This window comes from Phaethon aethereus, assembly GCF_964289735.1.
Source record: "Phaethon aethereus genome assembly, chromosome: Z".
Classification (NCBI taxonomy): domain Eukaryota; kingdom Metazoa; phylum Chordata; class Aves; order Phaethontiformes; family Phaethontidae; genus Phaethon; species Phaethon aethereus.
In genome coordinates this window covers 85,101,132-85,128,826 of record NC_138577.1, presented here as the reverse complement: position 1 = coordinate 85,128,826, position 27,695 = coordinate 85,101,132, and the positions used below count along the sequence as shown (strand labels likewise).

The following is a 27,695-nucleotide window of genomic DNA, read 5'->3' as shown; positions in this document are numbered from 1 at the left end:
GGCTGGAACAGCTCTGCCGGGAGGACAGGCCGGGAGAGCTGGGGGGGCTCAGCCTGGAGCAGAGAAGGCTCCGGGGAGACCTTCCTGCAGCTGCCAGGGCTGAGAGGGGCCTGTAGGAAAGGTGGGGACGGGCTTGTTAGCGGGGCTGGGAGCGACAGCACAAGGGGCAGTGGGTTTAAACTAGAAGGGGGTGGGTTTACATTAGAGCTATGGAAGAAATTTTTCATTACAAGCATGGTAAAACCCTGGTGCAGGTTCCCCAGCGACCTGTCAATGCCCCATCCCTGGAACATCCCAGGGGCTCTCAGCAACCTGCTCTGGTTGGGGATGTCCCTGTTTACTGCAGGGGGGTTGGACTGGATGGCCTGGAAAGGTCTCTTCCAACTCAAACTATTCCATGATTCATCCTCATCACTGTAATTTGTATGTAACTGGTAAATAGCCAGCCAAATCTGTCCTCCATTGTATTTTTACTATCTTACACTATCTCACCCAGCCAAATAAATCTACAGAATTACTCTGTTTCTGACAAACCCTTCCAAACCAGTGTCATCAGTTGACTAGTCAGGGAAGAAAAGCAGCTTTCACTTCAGAAATTGACAGTATTTACACAACACCTTTATAATCAAGTGAAGGAAGTGTGACTTAACACAGTTTTAAGTTATGTATATAGGTTCTGAACTGGTTGGAAGCTGTAAGCAGAGCATTCAGCAGTAGTTCATCACACAAAAAAATGTTACAAACTGATTTGTGTGACTGAGTTGTCTACAGAGAAAGGACTAGGTAGGGCAGAAAAAAGATTAATCACCTTCTCCTCTGAGATGCAGTTTAATAGGGGCTGGGCAGTAATAGGTCAAGCAGTGATTTTATGGATGATCTAAAATAAGAATTCAGGAGTACCAAGTTCATGCCAACAGCTGTGTCTTTACTAAGCTGTGTTAAGAGCACCAGCTCTGGCTATTAAATGTAGTACTTGTGACAGCCAGGAGCTCTTGGTCACAGCACTGGGCACCCACCTTCAAGAAAGCTGCCCCAGCTGGGGAGACCAGGGCAGTAGAGGAAGCACCAGCTGCAGACCTAGAGGATATGTGACATTATTCTAATTGCATAACAAACAAACAACCCTGTTTACATGATTAGTACAGATAGCTGTGTATGTACCTCATTAGTCTCATCAGTCAGTCTCAGTACTCTTTTTATTCCTTAGTAGATCACTGCCAAGAAAAGTTACAAATGGTGGTGCTGAAATACCCCATAATCAACTGCATATTGTACTTTACTTTTAATTTTTAACAGCTTTAGCATTACTTTCTTGCTCTGTGAGAGACATGTACAAATTAAGGCATGGCAGATATGTGCTAAAAAAATGACACCACATGAACATTTCAAAGTACATCATATGTGCAGACACTGTAAAAAACTACCACAGCAGCCGAAGTTAGGCAGTTTCCATAAGGAACTAATCTGCAGCTTGATTTATTTTAAAAACTAAATTTTCACTTATAAAAATAATACTTATGGTAGACTTACAGTACACAAAAGACCAACCAATACCTATTTTATGAAATGGTTTAATGAATGCATGCATGTCTGATACAATGATCAATAAATTTACTGAATTCAAATTATTTACTGTTGTAAACATTTTACAAAAGCATTTGTGATTTATCTGGATATACAGTTCTTGATGGAAGAACTGAATCAGTGGCACATCAGAAAATAAAGCTGACAAGACCCATTCTGCATATTCTCTTTCAACATGATTCCAGCAAGAGAAACAGCATGGTATAAAAAAGTGTACAGTAAAGATTGTTGCTACCATAACATCAAATTCTGGAAACTGTAAATACAAGTTAAAGTGGTTGAAACAGTCAAAAGTCATAATTATTGTAACCAGTCAGAAATTACAGTAAGAAATGTTATCCAGTTACATGTAGCTGTCAAAACAACACATTTCTTTTCCTGTCAGTTGATAATTCTTTTCCAACAAGACAGCAAAACTTTGGCAATCAGAGGTGCTGAAAATAATTTTCAAAGTTCAAGACACAGTCACAGCATTTTCTTTGCGGAAGGTGAACCGTACACCAAGGCTCAGAGGTTGTGAAAACTGTTTCCAAGTGGAAAAAAAGTGCAAATGTCCTGCACAGATAGCTTAAAAAGCTGCTGGCACAATCATTCACCAACAGAATCTTTGTTTTCTTTTTGCATAGTTCACACATCACTGTGAATGTGACAGGGTGTGCTATTTTTGGCAAGAGCAAGAAGAAAGTGATACTGGTGTGGGTTGCCATGTTGGGCATGCTGGATCCATGCAGAATTCAGGTAGAGGGCTGCTACCTGGTGTTATTAGACACAGAATACTGATTTTGTTTTTGTTGAAGCAGTTCAGTAATAGCCAAAAGCTTCTTAAGAACGTGCTGTAGAGAGAGTCAGTAAAACCATACATTAGCAACTGGAACAGAAGAGTCTTGCTTGAGAAGCTTTTTCAGCACTAGCCTATCAGAGCTGCTAGTAGGTGGTTTAAAATGTATTTCAGATTAAAAAAAAGGGAAACGGCTGATTCCCTAGTCAGTAAGACACTACTTCAAAAGGGAAGTCTAAAACAGCATTATGAGCTTTCCCTCTCCACCCATGGATCTTTTGGCTGCTTTGTGGTTTAAGAGGGAGGCTAAGAAAGTGTCCTGCTAAGACACTGCTGGAGTTTGCTAGAGAGTTTTCCATGTTTGTTTACAAATGTACTGGGAAATTAGGAAGTGGGAGGTATCAATAGAAAGCAAGGAAAAAGTAAATTCAGTTCTCAACTGGAAGAATAAGATCCTAAAACTAACGACCCCAGAGAGCCTGTCAGGAAGACAGTAATTGGGTGGTGGGTTTAGGCTTCCTCTAGAAATGAAAGCTGCCTCTGGCAGCTTTAAAAAAAAAAAACAACTCTTTGGTTTTGTTGCATGAAGAAACAAAACTATGGAATAAGTATTTTACCTTTACAGCTAGCTCACCTCCTGGTGAAATGCATGTATTTTAAAATGTTTATCAGTCATACCACTAGCCAGAAATACTACAAAAGGATCCCGATACTAAGGAGTGACTCAAGACATACTGTGATTTGTTCATTAACTTTCCTCTCTCACCTGCATTACACCTCGCTCATTACTGAGCGTCCGGAGTTCATCTGAGTGTGCCACACATATCTCGTGCAAGGCCGCCAGGTCACGAGACAGGTCAGTTCTAGAGTGCTCTGTAGTGTCTGGAAGCTCAGGAACATTCTTCAACAAAACAGAGGAGAGCAGAATTAGCGTGCCGCGTACCCGTGTACACAGGAAGATCAGTGACAGCTCTGCAAACACAACTGTTTCACACTGCAAGGTTAGTCTTTCCAGCCCAGACCCCATCTCTCTGTTACGAACTATGCATTTCCTTCTGCCCGCAAGCGTGTCTTTTATGCGTATACTGCCATTTCTGCTCCTGCTAGAAGGGTTCTTACTAACATACTTAGTACTGCCACACTGCCACTGAGCTGACCAGAAAGCTACTGCACATAGAGAGTCATAACCTTCCCCTAAATGAGGGGAAATCCATCCATCAGGTTGCTTTTTTCCCATCTAAATGAGCAGCAACAAAAAGTTCAACAAAATCTGTAACTGTCAAGTAACTCATTACACTTGTCATAAAACAGTAATATTGTAAGTAAAACAGTAGATTAATCCAACAGTTATGTTCAAACCAACAGTTTAGAGAGACTTCATGCAAAATCTCTTCTGTAAAGAAAACTGACAACATAATGTGCAGAAGTTGCAAATTCAACCAGAAAAAGGTGACATTTGGCAAGCAACCTGAACACTCATATATCGTATCACAATTTTCTGAGATGCCTTCTAGATCACTTTTAAGGTATCAGTTCAGGAACATTTTTTTCATCTTGGTTTTTAAAATTAATTCTTGGTTTAAAAACGCACATAGATGACACGAGGTCCTAACAGCTGTTACAGCTGTCACAGCTGTCATACAGTAACAGTGTAAAAGAGTACAGTAACTGCAGTTCACTTTCAAACTACAGCATCTAGAATGTATGCCGTGACACACCTGGTAATGCGTAACTGAAACTCAACCTAATATTATTTAAAGCAAGAAATAATTTCAAGCTCTGGTCAAAACCATATGACAAATTATATATAAGAATTTTTGTTTGAAAACATATTTTAAAATATTTGTATTTTTGGCCAAATTTTTAATCCTCATAGCTGTTTGAGCTTCTCACATCTACAGAGGCACTCAATGAATAAAGATGACGTTGGATGGTTTTAATGCTGTAGGACAGGCCAGCAATCTGCAGTTTCTAAACATGCGTGAAGAACAATTTATTCAGTTGCAAGCATTCCAAATGGTGTAGGAGTTGATGCATTTTGGAGCTACTAAGTAAGAAGTGTGAAGAATTTTCATTTACAATGTTGCTATGAGACTTCCATTAAAGATTTTTTTAACTGCTTACCCCAAGTTCATCCAAGAACATGATCATGCGATGTTTGTTGCTCTTGATGAATGGATTTACACCCTCCATATATGGCTCCTGGTAATTTTTAAAAGTAGTCATTAGAACAAATCAGTGCCAAGATAACTGTCATACCTGAAGTGAACACAGCGCAGTCAGACAAGTGACACTGCAAAACAGTGTTATCTGGAGTAATTTTTTTTTTTTTTTAAGCGAGTTTCTGATATCTTGTGTGCAGCCAGTCCAAAGACTCCAGAATTCGGTATTTTCTTACATTGAGAAGATTCAGGATCTTCGATTCAGAAATCTTCTTACACGTGCAGAGTGACATGAATTTGCATCAAGACGAATGTCTCTCGATGCCTAGCTGCAAACGCTCTACTTCCAAAAGTATGATCAGGAAGTGCCCCCTTTCTGGTTCTTTCATGAACGCCTACATTCCAAGTTATATGTGTCAGAGAAGTAACTTTATAATGCCAGCCTGAAGTCACTTTCATTATGCTTAATTCAACAGATTTATTTCTCAACCATGTTTTGGCCTAGGAACTGAGACAGACCAGCTATTGCTGGCATTCTTCTAGTGTTAATAATAGAAACTGTATTTAAAGTTGGGGCTTTTTAGTGCAGTATGTACACTTGATTTACAACATTAATTACATCTAGCAATGTGAAAGTGAGTACAAATGGAAGGGGTACTCTGAAGTGCTCCACCACAGGAAACACCAATCTAAGGAGTATGTCAACACAGGGTGAGGTTGGCAGCTCTTAATTTGTTTCAGAATTGGATAATCTATACCAAGCTGGGAATTTAAGCCCAATTGTCTCCATCTGAAAGTTAATTACTATATATAGATAGAACGTGTATGTGGAATGCATTTCAAGGCTGTGTACAGAAGCACACCAATATTACTGAAATATGCCTCCCCCTTTGACATCAAATAAGGAATGGAAATGCCAAAAAAAGCCCGTCTTCTATTTAAGGCAGAATATGTATCCTTCCTATTCTTTCCCATCGCAGATTCCTGCTCTGGAAATTCTCAGTGGTCTTTTAGGTATGAATAGGCCAAAAGAAAATGCCCGTTTCACCATCACAGACACTTTTGTTGTGGTGGGATGGCTGCCTGTCTTTCCTCTCCCACTTCTCCCTGCTAACGCAGGAAATACTGGAGTATGACTGCTACCTTTTCTGTTGCAAACAGAAAAAAGACTGCTCCACAAACTTCATCGGTTGTTTTTGGAACAAACGCCTGCTGAGTTTATCTGCGTTCTCATAGCATTAACATATGGTTGCAACACACTCTGTAAGACCTGCTAGTATGGTTATTCGTTCATCGGTTATTTTAACAGACCATTGTTGGTGTTCCTACTACCAGATTCAAAGTCTCCATGGGATGTGCCATGTCATTAATGTGAGTTTCTAGATCACTTCCTCTCAAATGATGATGGCACCTCTTCCTAGTTCAGCCAGGCTTTATGCTACTGCTGTAGTTCAGATCAACACCCAGTTTAGCTCTAAATGAAGAGGACAGAAGAAATTGCAGTAACGAGGCCTCCTTGCTGATGAGGACAAACAGGTCATGTGTTGGGCTTTGCATGAGAAAACGGCAGTAGATGTCTGCATGTATTGCATGTTGAAATGTACTGGGAACATAGCTCTAGGCTGTTCTGTGTTTGTAAAATTCCATTCACCTTAGCTCCAAATTCAACCAGATTTGCTAGATTCTGCACAGACTTGGCGACCAGCGTCAGTGTTCTTGCAGCAGTGGGGGAAGGAGAATCTGGCAGGAATACAAAGTAGAGAGTTATTGGCCATTCCATTTAAAACTAACAGTGGTCACATGAAAGCAAAACTCTTCTCCAATTCCTGTTTCTTCATGGAATAAAATACTTTTAATATTATAACAGAACTGCACGTGGAAGATGTCACTTGTTGCAGTAAAACTTACTTGCTTTAGTAATGTCCACAAAAATATATTAGTATGAACATCTGATTTTGTCATAATTGCATACGGAATCAGTATGCAAAATTAAGTTGTGTTAGTAAGAGTTAGGTGAAGCATGAACCATTTTCACAAAAATGAAATAGTTCTGTTGAAAGGAGGATTTTTTTTTTTTTGTTAGAACCAAAAAAAATTAATTTACCTTTCGAATTAAAAAAAAAAAAGGCAGGTTTGCCTTTCGCCTTACTTGTGTATACACACATAAGTGGGCTCTGACAAGTTATACAGGTTATACTTTAAGTTACTGGCATCAGGAAAACAGTAATCATTGCATGCAATTGTGGCTTGTATTTCCATGGAATTGTGGTCACTTGCTGTACTTAACATTACACTCAACACTTTGCGTTAACAACTTCATCGGTTAAAACTTCCTTTTCCAACCGGTGATATTAACCAGTAGTGTCTTAAAAAGTTCTTTTGCCCTCCAGTTATGGTCAATGACCTGGTTGGAAGCCAGGTTTGAAGTGTTCCAAAATTGACATGGCTATTATATAAGCTCTAAATTTTATAGTTCTTCATAAGAATGCTATATGCTTTTCATTGTCTACCTCTTTTTTTTGTGGTTCTTTCTTGCTCTTCCCCTCCAAAATCCACTGAAAAATAAGTTTAATTTTTCTTGCAGAGCTGGAGCTACGCAACTAATGTCAGTTGTTCATCGCATCCAGTGCTTGGTGCAATAGAAGCCTCTGAAGCAGCAGTGCTGGAAAACATTAGTAGCCTTGGAGTCTGCAACTTCAGGTTAGGAAAACTGATCTTAAGAAGTGAATTACTTTAAAAACCTCAAAGATGCTTGAAACAAAGGATTTAACTTCTGAAACAAAGTTGGTTTTTTTCAGTCACAGTTGCCGAGGTGATTAGAATTGCTGCTGACACTGAGCCACACCTATACACCCATCCTTCAGAATACATTTTCCCCTGTTACAGGAAGAAGGTATGTTTGAAGCTTTGCTCCAAAAGAAGGACTGTCTCATCCCTTGTTTTGAACAGCTCTAAAAGCCTTGCAGGGCATCTGTAAGTTTACCTTAGCAGTAGACAAGGATATTAGCTGGATGTACACGAGCAGGACTTTAACCCTGACAGACAAGTTTAAAAGGGTTTACTCAAATTTAGGGGTAACTTTTTACACTTGCAGACACAGTGCAACCCAAGTTAGGAGGTACCTAACTTGCAAATTACCTGAAAATAAGATAATCCCTAAAGAAGGGATTACTGTGTACCAGGCCATGTTTCTCCAAAGCATGTATGGCAATGATTATTGGGTGAGGGAGAGGAACTTTCTGTTCAATGCAGCCCTTCTCATTTAGTATAGCTTAAAGAGAGACAATAGAAAACATGCTACGTTGTCTTAAAAACTGTCTATAAATAAAGGGGGGGGGGGGGGGAAGGAAAAAAGTAAGAAAGGTTTTCTGAAGCAGATTTCCAATTTCTTCCCATTTCCAAATTGGCATCTTACTGGTAAAAATCAAGAAACTGCTAGGGAGGGAAGGAAGAAGAGCAATGGCTAGTGTAACTAAATGCCCTCTATAGCTTGGGGTGATATTTGCCAAGAAAAAAAAACAGGAAAACAAAGATGAAGCATAACATATGCAGACTTTTAAAACTAAGCAACTCTGATGTCCTAATATTTTAACCTTAGTAATAAGTTTTCAGTAGTTTATGCCTTTCCTTTTTTCCTCCCACAGAAGTTAAAAATGCCAACAAGACATTTCTAGGTGCTTCAGGCAACTGCCGTGGGGGAATGCATGCCCTCACCACTAAAGCTTCACGCCAACAGCGTGTCAGATGTGTTCCCTGTTGTGTGCCACCATCCCAACCACCCCGTGAGCTGCTTGGGAGAATGCTGACAGTGGCCAGCACGGTGCCACAGGCCAGGCCAGCAGTTGTGCGGTCCTGTTCTTCCAAACAGGAATGTTCCCTGTTGCTGTTTTAGCTAACTACTACAGATGCACTCTACCAAGAGAGCATCAAAAAGCAGGCTAAGACCTTACGTGGTGAGAACATTCACTTGGGCAAGCCCCATGGGAACGCTCCTATACATATATGGCCTCAGAGTCATCCAGGATTACCATCTCGAGTCTGCACAACCCACCCTTTCTCAATGCCAGCCTGCTCGCTCTCTCGTCTTTAAGATTCTGTATTTGAGATTGACTGTACTTAATGGGTCAAAGTAAGGACCTCCCCTATGGCCCCCCTATGGACGTTTGAACAAGTTACTCAAGCGTAATTTTCTAGGTGCACAAATGTTTTCCAAGCTCTGCAGACACATTTCCGACTTCATACATCTTGCTCATTTAAGAGATAGCATTGAATTTCAGCCATTAACTGTGGCATTGCATTGTATTCAAGTGGTACCTGAAGATCACACATTCACATTTTTCACACTGCTAAGAATATATTCCACATTGCTACACTGTAACTCAAAATGGTATTATTAAATACCACAATGCAAGTTTTTCTGGACCTTAAAATTACAATGGGGATAATCACAATCTAACCTCGGGGTGTGAAAAGCATATGCTGGCTGCCTTATGGAGAAGTCAAGTGACACAGATAACATGATCTTGGACACAGTGTTCAAAAAACTTTCCATTTTGCTACATTAGACGCTACAGTAATTTCATGCCTACTACTTTATAAAGTATGAATTAAATCTGAAGCATATAGTCACCTGAGATGATATCAAACATCCTTGGGTTCAGGATAGCAGGACAAATCAGTCGAAGAAAAACAAAGCCACTGAAATGGGAAGAACATTGTATTTTGTTCAGTAAAACTAAAGAACTAATGTAACATTGTGTAGTCTTTAAGGATTCAAGTTCACATGGAAACTTTCTGAAACAGACACCAACCAACCAGCCTGCACTCTGTTTAAGAATATCATGCTATGACTTCAACTATGATAAAAGCTGAAGGAATAGGCATATTGATTTCCCAGTGGGAAGAACTTAACTGTAAAGTCATAGTGAAGCCAATGTCAGACCATGCAGGTTTGAAAAAGGAGAAGCCCCTGGTTTCTGACCTCCCCAAGGTTTTCCATTGTCTGCTGCAGCAAGGCATGCATCCCACAGCCATCCACTCCCCCAAGCCAAGGGAAGGAAGAGCACAGGAGCGGGTGGGCAAGGGGATCCTCTCTTTTGGCAGCAACACAGCCATAGGTCAGCTTGAGCTGATCCATATCTCGGTGACAGTATGCTACAGTAGAAGATTAATAAGGGATCTGCTACTTTCCTCCACAAAGTAATTGCTGTCATCTAGAATGCTGGGAAAAAAATGCTCTGTTTTGACTGCAGAACTAGGAACTCGTTCAACAGAAACCCAGAACAGGTTTCAGTAACATGAGAAAAATCTTAACTTTCTGTTAATAGCAGAAGCAAAAACCATCCAGCTCAGGTTGACATCAATTCTGGCTAATTGCTATACAATGAAGTGCCATATGGACCAACTAAAGCAATCTAAACCATCTTTAATTTTGTTCAGAGTGCTTGGGCACTACCAGCAGACTGGTTTTTATTACAGCAGAACCAAAGCCTGACCACTTAGAAGTAAGGGGACCTTACACTACTTTGCCCATTTGACAAGGACACAGTGATCATAATGTCCATATTACTTGAAAATGACACACATAGAAGGGAGGCAAACACACCCAAGACACCCAGTATGTACCGTTATGGATGTTTCTTGCTTCTCCAAGAATTACGGGCTAGTAAGACAACAGTTCTTGGACATACATGAAGGTAAAATATTTTCTATGGTGTGAATTTAAAGCTATGAGGAAGTAATTTTGAAGTCATGGCATATACACCAATTCCTTTTTTAAAGTGCCCAAAGTTGAAAGCCAGTGAGGTATGAATCTAGAATCTACCTTGCTGATGCAGAAGATCTGGTGCTTCTTACCATAGTCAACCTCCCTAAATTAAGAATGAACCAATATCTATGTGGGGCTTTTACAACCAGAGAGGAATGCCAGCACCTTCCACTGATACAGTAGGGAAGATACCCAGACGTCTGAAAACTGTCCCATCTGGCTCTGAATATTTAATCATTCTTGGACCAAAAATAGTGCAATAAAAGATAATAATAATCAATGAAGGCTCTGGGACTCTGTACTCAGAGAAAAATCACTAGTATCCACTTGTAAAAACTAGTATCACAAGAGCAAGGGATTCAGTATTTATAACATCCAGTGGAGACTTCTGGAAAATCCTGCATGTGAGCTGTGTCCACTAAGGAAAGCCACATGGTGTTCTCTGGAGCAGGGAAGGAACAGAAAGAGGTAGGATATTCACTACTGAGCTCTACAGCCTTCCGGTAGGTCAGCTTCTCAAAGTAAGAGCAGCCTCCATTTGAAGGCAATGCCCTTGCATGGTACCCTGAATAAGGCTTCTGGCATCAAAATGATAAACACAAGCCAAAGGCAAATCCTCTGAAAGACTCCCTCCATGGGAGATTAAGCTCAGCAAATCACCTGACTGCCAGACACTGCAAAAAAGGAAAGATGTGGCTCTGATACACTTAACCCCCCCAGTAGCATTTAGAAATACAGGGTCAAAACCACGTCTTTGTCAAAGATTTTTGTTTGACCAGCACTGGCAACGGACAGTGTTAGAGGAAGAACTTGTGTACTGCACTGGTTTATGAATGCTCATTGGAGTTTCTGTGGCTGGTGCGAGTTCAGAGTCAGGTTCAGTAACCTCCTGCAAGATTTTTAGAGGAGCTCTGGCATGTTTCAGCATGACTGGGCTGGAGCAGAGAAACGAAACAGAATTTGGACAGCATAGGTTTACATGTTTTCGGAAGCCAACACGGAGCGCTGATTCAGAGTGATCACAACCAGCACCCCAACACCAGTGACTGGGAGCCTTCTCCAATGCAGAAGACTACATATCCTAACGCAGACAGCACCTCAGCAAAATCTAACAACAGTCCAGTTGTCTTTATGAGAAGGTATTCGATTCCTTACTGTGTTAGGTCTGCATTTTAAAGGGCATGGATCTTAAGCCACAGAAGATTTCTCCAGCAATTAACACACATACAAGTCCCTGGGTAAGGCACAGTCCTCCCAGATGGCATATGGCAAGAACATGACCTTCAGAGGTCGCTGCTCTCTGCAGGTATCACAAAAGTTAACTATTGCTTTGAAAGAAGTTTTTCTTTCCCAGCATGAAAAAGGAAATTGCTACTTTAGATTAGTTTGCAAAACTTGACTTAACACAAGTAAATTCCAAGTTAAAACTATTAAATAAAGCCATACTGACCTCTATACTACATCATCTTACTCTGGCAAGGCTCTAAGAACATGATTAGGAATCTAGCAAGCACATAATCCTTAACTGGGATATCATGCCTCAGCATTGTAAGTATCCTGAATACTGCTATAGCCTATGTAAGTACTATACAGTTTTGTCACTGAAAGAAACATAGATAAACACACTGGAGTATGTCTTTAAAAAGACTTGAAAAGATTATTTTTAGAATAAAGTGACAACTTACCTAACAACTCTGGTTCTCATGGTGGTATTAGCTGGCCACTTGTTTTGAACAGACTTCTGTAGGCACCCATAAATATACCTCAATGTCCTGCAAAAACAATAGCTACTTTTTTACTCATTCCATTAAACTTACAGAATCAAAAAAGCTGGTCAGAAAGGATCTAGACCAGCCTCCTACTTGATACAGAACTATTACCAATTCTACGTTTCCAATTGAGACATAAGCTTTAAACTAATTATTTTCTAAGTTAATAAATTGCTAAAGTGTCATTTTATAAATTTGTGTATTTATATTAAAAAGTAAATTTACAAATGGCAAGGAAAAACCTTCATTAATACGCAATTTTATGTGCAACTCGGTGATTATTCAGATGTGCATTAAATGGATTGTAACTGTGTTTCCTGTTCCTTAAGTAGTATCTCCTTTTTAAAAAGACAATTTTGGTGATTTGGTTTTTTAAAAATTTTGTGTTTTTAATATGCTGTTAATAATTCCATCTCTCTCAGAGGAGGAGGACTGAAGTGAATTTGTAATCAACTTAAATATATATAATTGTCTGCTAACTACTACTGTCTTCTGTATTTTTCTGGAAATACGAGATTGATTACTTCTCTTACTCTTCTTTCCCTGACCTGTTGGGTCTAGTAGTTTCGCTTTCAAAGAAAAGCCAGTGTGCTAGCCAGAGGCTTTTGCAAAAAGTACTATCAATTCCTGCAGGTGTTATTCTTTTCCCCCCATCTATATTCCTCTGCGTGCATACAACAACCCTAGAGACATTAGTCTTATGACTGATGAGCAGAAGATGAACCAGTAAGAACACAATTTTAAGGTGCAATGTAATTCATGCAAACAGGAGTTTTCAAATACAAATCTGAACAGAAAAATGCAAACTTACGGAGGCAGTATCTCTGCAGCCATGAATATTTTCTCCACCAATTCTGAAAGTATACTGAGTAGATGTGCCAAATTAGTGTTTACATCTTCATTTTTTTCTAACTTTGAGGGATTTAACTAAAACAGAAAGAAAAAGATTATGTTTATTCTCCTAACTAGAACTACATACATAGTTCCGTAATATCGAACACTGAATACAACTTCAAAGTAAATTAAATATTCTGCTGCTGTACAAGTCTCTTACAGAACTCATGAGTCAGTTTCAGCGGCTGGTTGGGAAATGTGAAGAAGCAGTGGCTTTAATTTCTAATACACTAGGATTTTAACAGCTCAGATATTTACCACCTGCATGAGCTTTTTGTCTCAATCCAAATTTCTGAGGACTCCCATCCTTTCCACAGTTAATGTGAAACACAGGAGGGTCATTTTAAAAACAGTTTCAGGTTCAGTAGCAATCACTGTCCCTGGAAGTGTTCAAGGCCAAGGCTGGATGGGGCTTTCAGCAACCTGTCTAGTGGAAGGTGTCCCTACCCATGGCAGGGGGGTTGGAACTAGATGATCTTTAAGGTCCCTTCCAATCCAAACCAGTCTGTGATATAATATCAGGAAGTTTTAAGCTAAAAGTGAAGTTCAGACATTGACTTCTGTGGCATCTTGAAGTTACTTAGGTTAGGATATCCAGTAACTGCTACAGAACAGCCTACAATAGCTAAAGAATGAATAGATAATTTAAGGAAATTTTAATTAAAAAAACTTAAGTTCTACTACGAATACTGTTAAAAGCCAAAAATCTAGGGGAAAAAAAAAATCTGTTCATGGATACAGTTTCTGTATTTCTCACGTAAACAAATTTGAGTTCTGAGAGATTACTAAATGTGTCTTAAGCTAATGTTTAACACAAACATAAAACATAAAAGCATAACAACCGGTAGCTAATTGTGTCAACAAACGAAAATGTTTAAAAACATAGTTCGAGTTATCACCTCACAGGACTGCTTGCTCTCCATTATCTTTAATATAGAGTCTTTCAGTGCATGGTGAACAAAACTTGTGGCTGTGGCTTTCATGTACTGCTCCATAAGTGTACTTGCTAAGGTGGTGGCACGAAACAAGGTAGTAGCTTCATCTGAGAAAAAAGACAGCAAAGTAGAAAGTTGAGAAAAGGAGACAACAAAAAGCAGAGGAAAAATGTGTGGTGTTTACACTTTAGATAGATCAACGTATAACTCAACTGAAGGAGGAGAAAAAAAGGAAGCCCTTCCCTCATGACTTGACCCGAGTTCCAGTAAACTTCAGTGTAATTTCATACAGTACCTTCCATGCTTATCTCCCTGTCATTTAGTGTTCGTAACAACAAGGACTCAAGCTTTTCATGAAGAAAAATCTTCAATAAAATGCCAGCCAACAGTGTTCTGTCCTGTCCACAAACATGTGATAAGGCATAGACTACATGAAGTTCTTTCTGGAGTATAAGCTGAAAGAAAAACAGAATTTTAAAATATTCAGAAGCTTTTCCTAACATGCAAGTGTCATCAGGTTAACCTGGCAGGGGGCTAAAACAACCAGGCAGCTGTTTGGTCACCCTCCCGCCCCAGCAGGATGAGGGTCAGAATTGAAAACAACAGTAAAACTTGTGGGTTGAGATAAAAACAGTTTAAAAGGACAGAAAAAAATATAATGATAAAATACACAAAACAAGTGATGCACAGCACAGTTGCTCACCACCCACTGACTGATGCCCAGTTAGTTCCTGAGCCGTGGCCCCTCCCCGGCCAACTCCCCCAGTTTATACCCTGGGCCTGACGCCGTATGGTCCGGAATACCCCTCTGGCCAGGCGGGGTCAGCTGTCCTGGCTGTGCCCCCCTGCCAGCTCCCCGTGCACCCCCTGCCTGCTCGCCCGTGGGGCAGAGCATGAGGAGCTGGACAGTCCTTGACTGCTCAGCAACAACATGAAAATATCAGCGTGTAATCAATGGTATTTTCATCCCAAATCCAGAATGCAGCAATATGCCAGCTACTACGAAGAATATTAACTCTATCCCAGCTGAAACCAGAACAAACAGCTTTGGAAAAACTGATTTCATACATCTGTAGTGATATATAGATGTCACTGTAAATATTTGTATGTCAACCAGTGTTACTGAGATCTGTCTCAAATAAAATCAGTTTTGACAGATAAATAAGGGAAGTTAAACAACTTCATACCTCTTTAAACTCGTTGTACTCCTCTTCTGGCATGATCTTCTCCATAGAATATCGTGCTCGAACACGCAAAGATCCTGGCTCAATACCTTTTAATGGTACATGGGAACTGAGTTGAAACCACTCGTCTGTTGCATGTCCTTTTTGTAATCGGCTTAATTGGCAACGCATAAACACTTAAGGAAAAAAAAGCATTGTTTAAGTTATCTCCAGTAAAACAGTGCTGCTATTGAACAAAAAAATAGTTTACTTCCAGCACATGCCATCTTGTTTCAGCAAAACAGTATTGGTAAGAGTAATGAAAATTTTTGCCATCGATATACTGACAGATTCTCTCCTCAGTGGTTTAACAGAATGCTGTGAACTGAAGAAGAAATATAAAGCATTCTGTAAAGAATGTATACATATACTTTCAAAAATGCCGCATGGATATTGACAGTTTTCTTTGTAACACCCAAGTAATAAGTGAAAAGTGCTACCCTCCAAATCCAGGTAGCAGTCAGAAACTAAAAATAGATGAAGTGTTCAGAATTCACTATCCTCTTTCCAGCCTTGGGCTGATGCCACCATCAGGTCTGCTCCTTGACAACTTTGCTAGTTCTCACTATTTATTATTACAGTGTTGCTATGGCTTTCCCAAACATTGCCATGTGTATTTCTTTTATACTAACTCTCAGGCTAAGGCTGTAACAGTTCATGAAAATTACATAAAAAAGTCTTCCTAATCAGCTTGCTACCTAGATAATGATGAAAGTCAACTGAAGAACAGTCAAATGTTTGACTTGACCTTTCGGTGGTGTCGGTACCTTGAAATTGCCAAGCAATGACCCAGACTGCAGCTGAAGTCTGACCCAGCAGCTGGCTAGCAAGCTGCAGCGGTGGCAGCAGAGGCCGACGCGGTGCCGGCACACGTGCTCCTGAGCGGAGTTACTCGGCACAGAAAGGGCCCAGGCACTTGCAGAGGCAACACTGTGCCTGTGAAACACAGGTGAAGTTTCACACTTAGCCTGTCAGTCTCGATCTTTCAAGCAAATACCCTCTCTTTCCATGCCTCTCAATGAGATCTGCTTTAAAGTTCCTCACATAAAAACAACCCAAAAACCACAGAAGTTTTTTTTTTTGCCACGTTTCCACAAAGCCCATATGCCACACTGCCTTGCAGAAATTGTCAACAGTTCCAGTAGATTTCCCGTTGCCCCAGTGTTCCAATACATAGCAGGATATCATTTGATACTGGAAAAGAAAAACATCGCATTTACAATGCTCACTTCAGGACACTCCTGTTGCGTATTTCATATTCTTTGGAGTTGATAAACTGATACAAGCTAATACATTTAAATCAGTCAAGAAGTGTGAGAAACAATTCATCATCAGCTGCTACTTATCACCAGTGTGGATGGGACAATGTCTTTAGACCAGATAATCAATTGATTTTTCTAGAATATTTCTCCCAGCACCAAAGCTCCTGTACCCGCAACTAAGAAATGTGGTTTTCTTCTTATTTTGCTTGCACGTGTAAGGCACATATATCTCAGTGAGAGGAATGGTGAATGAATCCCCAGTGGGATGTGAGGGGGAATTGGAAAAAAGGTAGAACTTGTGGGTTGAGATAAAGACAGTTTAACAGGACAGAAAAAAAAAAGAGAATGATAATAATGATAATAGAAATGATGAAAGAATATACAAAACAAGTGATGCACAGCACAATTGCTCACCATCCCAAACCCAAACCACAGCACTTATAGCAGCTATCAGGAAGAAAATTAACTCTACCCCAGCCAAAACCAGGACAAGGATCTAGAATAAATTGATGATTTAATTTTTACCCTGTGGTTATAGTAGCACCTCATAGCCATAATATAAACACTATAATCTTGCTTTGATTTAAAAAAGAAAAAAAGGTCAGAATAGAGATACCTGTACAAGGGCTGCACAACATTTGCTACCATAATTTATATTTAGTAACTTGAAAGGAACAAGACTTTTTTTTCTGTTTAGGAGCTTACACTGAATAAGTAGGCTACCTTAGTAGGCTACAGTAAGACATTGCTGTTAGCTGAAAAATTCAGGGTGTTTACAACTTTGCAATCTAGCACATTTTAAAAGAGAAACAATTATACAGAAAACCATCAAAACAAACAATAGTTGATCTCTTTTCTCCAGACACAGGTAAGAATTCTCCTGACAACAGTCTTAATCAAAAAACAAACAAACAAAAAACCCCCCACAATATTTCACACGAATACCAGTACCAAAAAAAAAAAAAAAAAAAAAAAAGGCTGAGGTTTCTTAACGGCTTATTTGCTAATGAAACTTTGGGCATAATATTTAGTAACAAGATTGTATTTTGATTGTTAATAATTATAACCTGGGAATCAAAGTGAAAAGTGGTTCAACCTTAGGTTTGTTCCAATCCTCAGACGGGAAATGAACCTGAGTTTACTCTGAAGCCTTTGTCTAAGCCCTTCAGAACAAAACAGAGCCATCAGAACAACGCTAAAAAAATTCTAATTACTGATTCAGAATAAAAACTATTTGAGATCTTGAGGAAGAGGAAATTGCTCAATACGTGGACATACTAAATCCTGCCTTTTGCACCCACACGTCAGTGCCATGTTAGCACAGTCCATTTTATAATCTCAGCCATCAGTTTCAAAAACAAGCTTTGACACTACAGCAAATAACTGTGCCTGAAAGGAAAGACATTGGCTAATACTTCGCTTTATGGACTTGTCTGCATGAGGTGAGTGCCTCCATTATAATTTTTTTTTTTTTTTAACATGAACTAATTTGAAATTAACCAACTATCATGGTGCAAACCAAACCAGAACTTCCACTCCAGTTCAACACTGTGTGGTATTGTTCTGAGAGATTTACTAATTCAACTGTCTATAATCATACCTGAGCATCATCTTTGCAGTAGCAGCGGGTGAAGTCCACTAATACATTCTAGGGCTTTACTTTTTGCAAGCCATATTATATACATTTATTTGAATAAATCCTTATGCAATTTACAGTTAGAGAAACAAAAATTTAAATGGACTTGATACTTAACTGTTCAGCGTAATTTCTATTTGTAATACTTCTTAAAAACAAAAATACTAAAATAATTATGGAATACTCGTAATACGCAAAATTCAAAGTCAAAGATTTGAAAACTGATGAAATATTTTAAAATACTGAAAAAATAGCCTTCATGCTAGTATTGTTTTGGAATTTAACTTGTGTGTGCTACGATGGAAGAAATAAAGCATCGAGACCAATAACTGAGTTCTGGGCCTTCAATCTGCATTACATTGTGGGAAAAGCAAGCAGAAAAGCTGACAACCCAATTAACTGGGAAGATGAATAGTACAAGCCTCACGACTCCCACTTCACAGCAGTCCACAATTAGGAGCTGTGGCTGAAAAAGAGAATGTTCAGGAAAGGAACCAATTTTCTTGCTTTGGAGAGTTCAAGGGTTACTTAGGCAGTGCAGAAGTAGGTTAGATAAGGTCTGGTTTAGCTCATTTTTTCTCCCCTGCACTTCACATAGGTAATAGGGCTGGGGATGTAAGCAGAGAGATGTGTTCATTCAAGTTGACTTAGTCTAATCCTTACCTCAAAATGAAAGGACTGTTAAAAGTGTACCTAACTGCATCAAGAAAGTCAGGCAATCCTGCTCCTGACCTAGATAAGGAAACCTCCTATCACCTCCCACCATCTGCATGCATCCAAAGCTAACACAACCTCCTTCATCTGGACACAGAGAAAGGAACTACAAAAGCACTTTGAGAGAAGTTACTAGGGCATTCCATTCGAGAATTATCCTTTTAAAGATTCTTTTACTAACCAGAGTCTTGGTGTAGATAGATAATGGTTTTTCCAGCTCAAATGAATAAAAGAACAGCACAAGAACATGGTCAGAACTGCAATTACAGCCCTTTTGTCTGTCAGAGGGAATGTATCTTTTTTCCTCCTGCTATGCAGAAAGTTTTCTAGTCAGAGGAAAGAGAAAGAGGTTTTTAATTGAACAAGGTTCTGCGAAAGCATTCAAAATGAGTAGTAATTCTTCTACTTTGGTCAAGGTTTAAAAAAAAAAAAAAAGAAAATCAAGAAATGAGCACTGAGGCATATGTTAACAGGCCAGTAACACAGTATGTGCCAACTGAAAACAACTGCAATAGATTATAAATACTCCGACAGGCTTTCAAACAGACAGCTCTGAGCACAATGGAAGAGAAAAAAACTCTTGGAACAAATTTGAAAGGGGTGGAGAGGGTGTCCTGCCCTGCAGGCAGCAAAGAGGAGGTTGGGGGCTGAAGTTGCTCCAGAACACGTATGGTGGCAAACAAGATACCTTGAATAAGAGAAAAAAGAACCTAAAAACATTGTGTGGGAGGAGAACAAAATTTTAAAACAAAATAAATAAACCCCAACTTTTTCTATCTCAAGAGCTCAGAATCCACGTTCTTCAAACCCTTTCTTTCCTAGAAAGCTGATAGATGGTACCAGCTTTCTGTTCTGCAGGAACAGAAACAAAACCTCAGTTGAAGAAGCAGCTGTCTGGGGAACACGAGGAAAATAAATCCTTGGGATTTTGTAAAAGCAGAAGGAAATATGGGCCCTCTCCCATTCAGAGCAGTACTGAGGTAACTTCAGGTTTAAGCCCAAGAGTGGTAAAAGGAAAGTAGACAGATGAGGTAAAACTGAAAGAAAACGAGGAAAATTTTGTTGAGAGACCACCAAGATCTTTAAAAAACATTTTTTTTTCCATGATGAAAGTACTACACCTTCCCTCCCTTTCTGACTGAAATCAACACAAAAACCTGAAAAGAAATTCCATGCAATAAGACTTAAAACTCTGGAACTTAGCATTTTATGGAGCAGACTAATACTGACGGCTTTTCTTTCCTCTTGCTGTTGGTAAATACAGTCATTGTATAACACAATGGCTACTCTACAACAGAGCTAGGAAAGCCATCAGATACACAGGACTGGATTACCGTGCATTTTATTACTAATAAAACATGCAGGTTCTCATTGTAAAAGAATTAATGGGAAGCCAGTACCAGACATCCAAAACATACAAACACAGCAGTATGGTAAGCATAAAAATATACTTAATTCCCTTGTGACAATGTTTGACAAGAGTAATGAAAACGACAGAGAGTATCCATTGCTGCAACACATAGGCATCTTTTACAAAAAAATACTTACATATATCTGGATCTTTACTTTTCTTTGTTTTGTTACTAAGACTTATCTCAAATCTATTAATATCAGATGAAAGATCACTAGGAGAAAAGACAGAAAGCCTCAATTAATACTCTACTTGGCTGGCATATAAGCTTATTCTAAACTCATTTAAATCCTGAGTTCTCATTATCAGCCAACTACACTTATATTAACAAAGATATTTAGGTGCCTACAGAAAATTCCACCCGTGCGGAATTTGGCTGAAAGGTTGCTGCTGTATAACCACACATACAGTATTTTTAAAAAGCATATGCAAAACAGTGTGCAGAGTTAAGACTCTTAAATGCAATGCAACTTACAACTAAAATTCAGTAATTCAAGAAGATTAAGACTTACTCAAAGACAAATTCTTCTGACCACACAGGGTTCTGCCCTTCCCTGATGTGTGTTTTTGCTACCTGAACACTGTTCAGGTAGATGTTACAATACGGATTAGTAAAATGCTTTACTGGGAGCGTATGAGCTTCTTCTACATGCAAAATAAGACTGCTGACCTAAAAAAAAGAAAACACAAACACACAAAATTTACTTTTTGTTGTTAAAACAGAAATACGAAACACGTGAATTGTTTTTTATCCTCTGTGCAGAGACTTAATGTATGACTACTGAATACAAATTAAAATTTCCTAAGAAAAGCAAGGAACAGAAGTAATGGAACAACATTTTAAGAGGCACAGGTGACAAAATAAGAGTAACTCAAATAATTACTGAAAACAAATCCCGAGCCCCAATGTTTTTAAAGCATCTTATTTTCTTCTTTTAAAATTATCTGAGAGACATTAGGATTTGTAAATACTAGCTTTTCTATGCACAATTTTACTGAAATCGAAGACTTGCACCTTGAGTAAGAGCCATGGACAATTCCAAACACAATGGCTTTTTTGGTGCTTTACTAAGATTATGTAGGATTCCTGTGTGCAACATATTACATTCTATTCCTTTATATAGATGAGCATTTTCTTCACTTTTTGAAGTAAAGAATTATTTCAGTTGTCAGTTTTTTTGCTTTGCTTTTGCAGCTTGAAGCCCCCAGTTTCACCTGTGACTTTATTTGTGAATTCACCTAATTTAGTTCATTAATTCAGAAGTATCCAAACATCTTTAATGTTAACTACAGAACAGTTGTGCATCCTGAAAAACATCCCATTTTATTCCTTTCTCCACTGTCTGTTAAAACTACATATCAAACACTCCTATCCACAGATCAAACACTCCTATCAATCAAAAATATCAGGGATTCTTGAAGTATTTTACTGTTATTCTCTAAAGACTTAGCCATTTATGACTATCTGTCCTCTATCCCTGAGGAAATTCTGGCAAACACAGCACTTCCAAGACACTGAGAGATATTAAACCACAAGCATGGTTCAGCGTGTATTTGTTACTGAAAATGAGTAACATAAGTTAAACATGTATTTTGTGTACATGTCACATAATTCTGTCAAATTTTTAAAGCTTCCCAGATGTGCTAAATTTTAAAAGTTAAGATGACACAAACTCTTGACTTCTTTTACTCAAATGTGGTCAGAAATTAATACCTAGCAAAGCATGTGCAGATTGCCGAAAGCCATTCTGGGTTTTATGTATATAGATACTATAACAAACTGTAGATCATTCTAGTTTCACAAGGGTACTACTGCATAACTCCAAAAAAGAAAAGAAAATACATGCAGGATTTACTACTGTTGAAAGTAAAATTGTGAAATTTATCCGTATTGTTTTGCAACAGGGAGACAAAACACTCCTCCTCCCTATGTACCACCAACCCCGTAACATCAGCTTCACCTGACGTAGACGTTTATTTGAAGTTCCTGGACTGGTTTTTCTTAAACTGCAAAACATCTGCAGAGCTTTCATCCAGTCCTAAGAGAAAAGGATGCAGAATAAGGTAATAAAACAAAGTCAGATACAGCTTCTTGCAGTGGAAAAGACATCTAAAAAGAGTATCTGAAGTTTTCCCTTTAGCTTGGCAAAACATAAGTTTTCTGTAATTCCAAAGTACACAATTTGAACATTAAAGCAAGCTCCTTACCTTTACTGAGCAAAACCTAATAAAGGATTTGCAAATCTGAACCATTTTGTCTTTTAGAAATATCAGACATTACTCATGGACATACAATGTGACCTTTATCAATTTTCCACTCTAGTAATACTACATGAAACTACAAATGGTATATAAAATGAAGTAGAACTTGTTTGCTTCTGAGAAAATTACAGTTAACAAGCCAAACTGTTCCGATTATTCTCAGTACTTCTGCATGGCAGTCATAATACTGTCCATACTTCAAAACAAATACTAAAAAAGCATTAATAGAGAAACACAGAAGCATATATCCAACATTCCCCGCTTCTCTCACAAACATGCAAAGCAGAGTGCGTGGATGGATTCTGTTTTGATCAACAAAATAAAGAGGTTGTCTAACACCGAACTGACCGCAGAACCTTTGTGCAATTTTTTTGGAAAACAAATAAGCTCTAGCATGCGGTGCCAACTTGCCAGGCCACCTCTGAAGATGTCACTGCAGCATGAGAAAGTTGCTAACAGAGGAGCTTTGCAAGGGGCCTCTGGAAGGTGGAAAATACGTTATAGCCTCATTCTCTAGTCTTCGTCCCCCACCCACCAAACTTTGTGTAGCTCTTGCAAAGCACAAAAACTAGGTTTTGACCAACAGTTGCCTTAAGTCTCTAGCTCAAAGATCCACCATTTATTTGCAAAGTACAGTTTAACACTGTCATCAAAAACCACACAACACTGTTTCAATCTTACCCTTCACAATATCTTCCACATTTTAAAAATACAGGAACATGTACTTGCAGCTATTCGCAGCTAGACCACTTTGTGAGTCAAGTTTCGGCTTTCAAATCCTTCCACAGAAGGAAAAGCTTTCAAATACACATCACAAAGCTTCTGTAGCTTGTTTCCTTATTCTCAGGAGTAAACAAATGCCTCCTAAATACTCTAAGAGAAATATTTCCTGGATGCATAGCACGCCTCTTTACTCACAGCAGGAAAACCTTTCCCATTAAAAGCTAAAGCTTACAGCAGTGAGAATAAACAACGTGCCACAGTAAGCACAGTGACAGCAGCATGTAAGGCCACATTTTACATCCACTTTCGTTTTGTACGAACCATAAAGACAACATGCAGTCTATAGGATGGTGTGCTTCAGTATTTATTTATCACATTATAAGAAAGCCTTAATACAAACATAAAACTATTCTTCTATGAAATGTTACAGAGTAAAGAAAGCTGAACTTTCTCAAAAATAAATACCTATAAACTTTCCTGGGCCAAAGCCATATTATTAAAAACCCCCTTTATTCTGTATAAATGCAGTGAACAGCCTGTTAAGCAGATCAAAACCAAAAGCAGATTATACCAAATGTTCAGGGAACAAGACAGGATATTCTGCCTTCTACACATTCTTAATTCTTTTAATTTCTAGAACACAAAAAACATTCCAGATGTGACAAAAATGAATGTATGAGTGTGGAAATTAATGTACACATTCTCAATTACTATACAGCATGCTGCTTCTCAAAAGATAGTACATTAAGAGTTGTGTGACAAATGCCACTGCATCATCCTGTCGTCTCAGTGACTTTCATAAACTTGTATTAATTTAACAGGAAAATTTGTGCTTTCCTTTATATACAAGAAGAATACCGAATTTATACTGCTTTCATGCTCTAGTGAATAGCAGTCTATTACACATGCTCTAAACAGCTTTAATTCCATTCAAATAAAATCAAATGCAGTGCTTAACCTCTGATGCAACAGGTGTATTTGAGTTATGAACTTTCAGAGCTGTAAACTTAGTAAGTAAGGACACTGCCTCACCTTAGATACAGTCTCCTGCTCGAGAGTGAATTTCAGATAATTATGCTCCTACCCTTCAATTCTTAATCAGCAAACATAACTGCTAGAGAGCTTGTAACTAAAGGATACCAACTAAAACCAGAAAACCTTACTTTTTGTGCATGATCCAGGCCCAAGACTATGAACAACCACCAATTTATGGACAGGACAAATAACTGCAAAAGGCAGCCATTCAATATACATTGGTCACTGAGCACACACATGCGCATTAGCATTTTAGTTTGTATCAGGAATACGCCATTAAAGGAAAACTCACACTTACCATGCTTTGGTTTATAACATGTAAGTCTTGGAGAGTAAATTATTTTTCTGAGTTGAACTGCTTCCAAAAAAATGTTTTCCAGAAACACACAATGTAAAATAATGGAAGTTCAGTCCATGGGACCTGACTGGAACTTGTCCAAAGTAAAACCCCCAAGGGCAGATAATGTAGGTGCTGGACTCTCACTGCTAATCGTTCCCCTTACAGATCTGCTGCTACTCCATTGTAACACCTGCTAATATAGACATAGCCACTAACTATTTGTGATACGCTTGCTTCCTGTTCAAGAAGGGCAATATCATTAAGCACCACAGGACAAAAAATGTCTTTTTGGTATCGTATTTACCAGCAAAAGCTCTCACCTGTGCTTGTTCTGGAGTTTCGCCTGCAAAGTAAAAGATGTAATGCTCTTCACTAAAGTGCTGAACTACTATCTGAAAACAGTTTGGCCTTAAAAACAAACAAACAAAAAAACACATTTTATTAATCTTCGCAATATTAACAGACACTGCATTTGTTGATTGGTGCCAAAACAAAGTTTATACTGAAGTAATACATTTCTGCTTTTTGTCCGTAGGGAGCACTGAACATTGCATCAATTTTTGTTTGCATGCATGTAGCATCATCACATGTGGAAAGAGGAAGAACTCCAACTAGAAAATTTCTCATGTGCTTCAAAGCTGCATTTTTTTTTGAATTTACTATGTCATTTTAAGAAGATCAGACTTCAGTACAGCTCATTTATTTTGGAATATTAAGAAACTTTTACAATGGCCTGTACTGAATAGGCATGCACGCTGACTTACAGTCAAGGCAAAAAATAGCCACCTGGTAACAGAAAAGACTTGTCAACGGGGACTCTTCCTAGATACTTTAAAAGCCAGAGCGGTTCAGCATTAGTTCCCAACCAATTAATCATACATTAAGGATTTATTCTTTCAGAAGTTCAGGAAACAAGATTAACATAAGGAATCCCCAATCTGAACGTGTCCCATGGCTCTTGCAACCAATAAAATGTGTATGGATCACATACTAATCATTGAATGTATGTGACACAAACCTCTACAACCTTAAATGCAACTGTAGTGTCTTTGACATTTTATGTACCTCCACTGATTTGCCAAAAAGTCAATCAAAAATACTTTGTGTTGTTAAATTACAAGCTATTTAAACTGCACACTTCACTTATGACCTTCTGCACTGTGCTCAAGGAAATTTAGCTCTGCCAAAACCAGCGTTACATGATCCTATTCCATTTGCAGTTTCAGTCTTCAGTTCCCTCATCTGTTCCAGGGCCTGGAGAAACACTGACACAGCACTCTGTGGCCATGCCTTGGAAGGGTGGGGTAGAGCAGGAAGTGGCCAGGTCTGGGGCTAATTAAACCATTGCTACCAAAGAACCCTGCAAAGCTACAAACTCCACCATACTTCTGAGAACAGCGCAAAGGAGGTTTTTGCACCTAGTCAAAATGCAGGAGGAACTTAGCTACAGTTCCTCACTAACAGCTGCCTAAGCTGATGCAACTATACATCTCCTCCTACCCATGTGTATTATCACTTACTGTCCAACTACACTAACTCACAGCACAGCGTTTCTTAAAAGCTGTTTAAGAGACAGGCACTGTTAACCAACATGTTCCTTGTTTACAACATACACCCAAGCATCCGGCATAATTGCCAACTTACATTAGGAACATTTCAGTAATTTTTTTGTTGCTGTTATGGTACTCTGTACCTCATTCCATTCATTTAATGGATTTTTCAAAACTGTTAAAAAGATTTAAAAAAACCCCAAACCATCAAACAAAAGCACCAGTCTTTGCAGTTTAAGAAACGCCACTAATTTCAAGCGTTTGTCTTTTAGTTATTTTTGTGACAAAACTTCAAGTTGACTATATATCATTTTTTAATAATCATTAAGAACCCCGTGATAACCAGAATTTCTATCTACCACTTGCAGGAGTAAGTGTACCTGTTTCTTCTATAAGACATTATAAAAGAGGACAGTGGACTTTTTTTGGTAACTACCAATGAACAAATATGTAAATTCTTTCTTGTTAATTACCAATGATATCTGAAAGACTTTTGATCCCTAACTTCTTTGCTGATAATCACATCCCTTGCAGCTGGCATAGTTTGAATGTCAAAATATTACAGTAAATAAGATTTGATGTCAAAATTATCTCTGAATATAGTAATTGTGAAAAAACAATTTCTGAGGATATTGACTTATAGGAACTAGTTTACTGCTAAATTGGTCTAATCTAACAAAAGTACTTGTTCTTAAATAGAACAGTGTTTACAGACTCTGTCTAGCCAAGTCAGCTTTCAAATACCTATCAAAAGAATGTAGATTCTTATTTCAAAAGGATTAAAACCCTCAGTTCATAATCTCTAAATTCTGTAAAATGAAACATGGAACAATTAATGCACTCAGTATTAAAAAATGACAATGCAAAAAACTTGAATCATCATCACATCTTATTTCACAATAAAACTTTAATACTAAACTCTAAAATTTCTAACTAGAAGCTGTTTATGTACACTTGCCAGCAATTGAGTTGCCATGGCTAAACAAATTACTATTCATCAGCTATATTGGTCTACACATGCTCTTGCAATTCACATCTACTACAGGCTCTTGGTTCATACCAATGAACAATGCAATCCAGGGCTAGTCGGTCACCAGTGACATATTGCCCGAATCTTGTACCTGTCTCAAACGAGCAGTCAACTCTCCTGCTGCATGTATGACAATAACAGGCAGCCTCCTACCTGCCAAACAAACTGTCATGTACTCCGTAGACGGAACACACACTAAGGTCTATTAGTCCTTTGGGTTTTGTGGCTCGTTTTTCACTTTCAAAATAAATAAGCTGGGCATCATTTCCCTCTAATATAAAGTACAAGTTTTTCCATCTCTTTCCTTTACCTGTAGAAGAGCCAAGCAAAAAGTTACAATACTGTTTAAAAGAAAATGTACATTTTGTAAATGAAGAAAACAAAAGAGGGCAGTAAAATTTTTATCAAATTGCAGACAAGAAAAATGTATAGGTAATCAAACTGAAGTGATATCATCAGTATACATACTCAATTTTATGCAACATGTGGCTAAAACTAGACCCCCTTCATAGATGCAGGTAGAGTTGCAAAAGGTTCTCTAAACATTTTCACTAATTTCAACAGGATTAAGCAAGTGCATATGAGCTGCCTGGACAGCGAGTTGCTGTCAGTGTTAAAGA

At 38.5% G+C, this 27,695-nt stretch overlaps 1 protein-coding gene across 1 annotated transcript in view; it reads right to left on the bottom strand.

Moving 5' to 3' along the window:
• Positions 1–2,333: 2,333 nt before the first annotated feature.
• Positions 2,334–27,695, bottom strand: part of RASA1 (RAS p21 protein activator 1) — a gene marked incomplete at both ends in the record, with an annotated part of 64,064 nt that continues 38,702 nt past the window's right edge. Inside the window, 15 exons of the mRNA XM_082013814.1 lie at positions 2,334–2,417; positions 3,129–3,263; positions 4,487–4,564; positions 6,176–6,264; positions 9,155–9,222; positions 11,977–12,063; positions 12,872–12,987; positions 13,854–13,996; positions 14,185–14,344; positions 15,077–15,249; positions 20,273–20,349; positions 20,648–20,805; positions 22,097–22,174; positions 24,816–24,903; positions 27,229–27,385. Of these exons, the coding sequence (XP_081869940.1) occupies positions 2,334–2,417; positions 3,129–3,263; positions 4,487–4,564; positions 6,176–6,264; positions 9,155–9,222; positions 11,977–12,063; positions 12,872–12,987; positions 13,854–13,996; positions 14,185–14,344; positions 15,077–15,249; positions 20,273–20,349; positions 20,648–20,805; positions 22,097–22,174; positions 24,816–24,903; positions 27,229–27,385 (1,691 nt within the window). The remainder of the gene's footprint in view (positions 2,418–3,128; positions 3,264–4,486; positions 4,565–6,175; positions 6,265–9,154; positions 9,223–11,976; positions 12,064–12,871; positions 12,988–13,853; positions 13,997–14,184; positions 14,345–15,076; positions 15,250–20,272; positions 20,350–20,647; positions 20,806–22,096; positions 22,175–24,815; positions 24,904–27,228; positions 27,386–27,695) is intronic.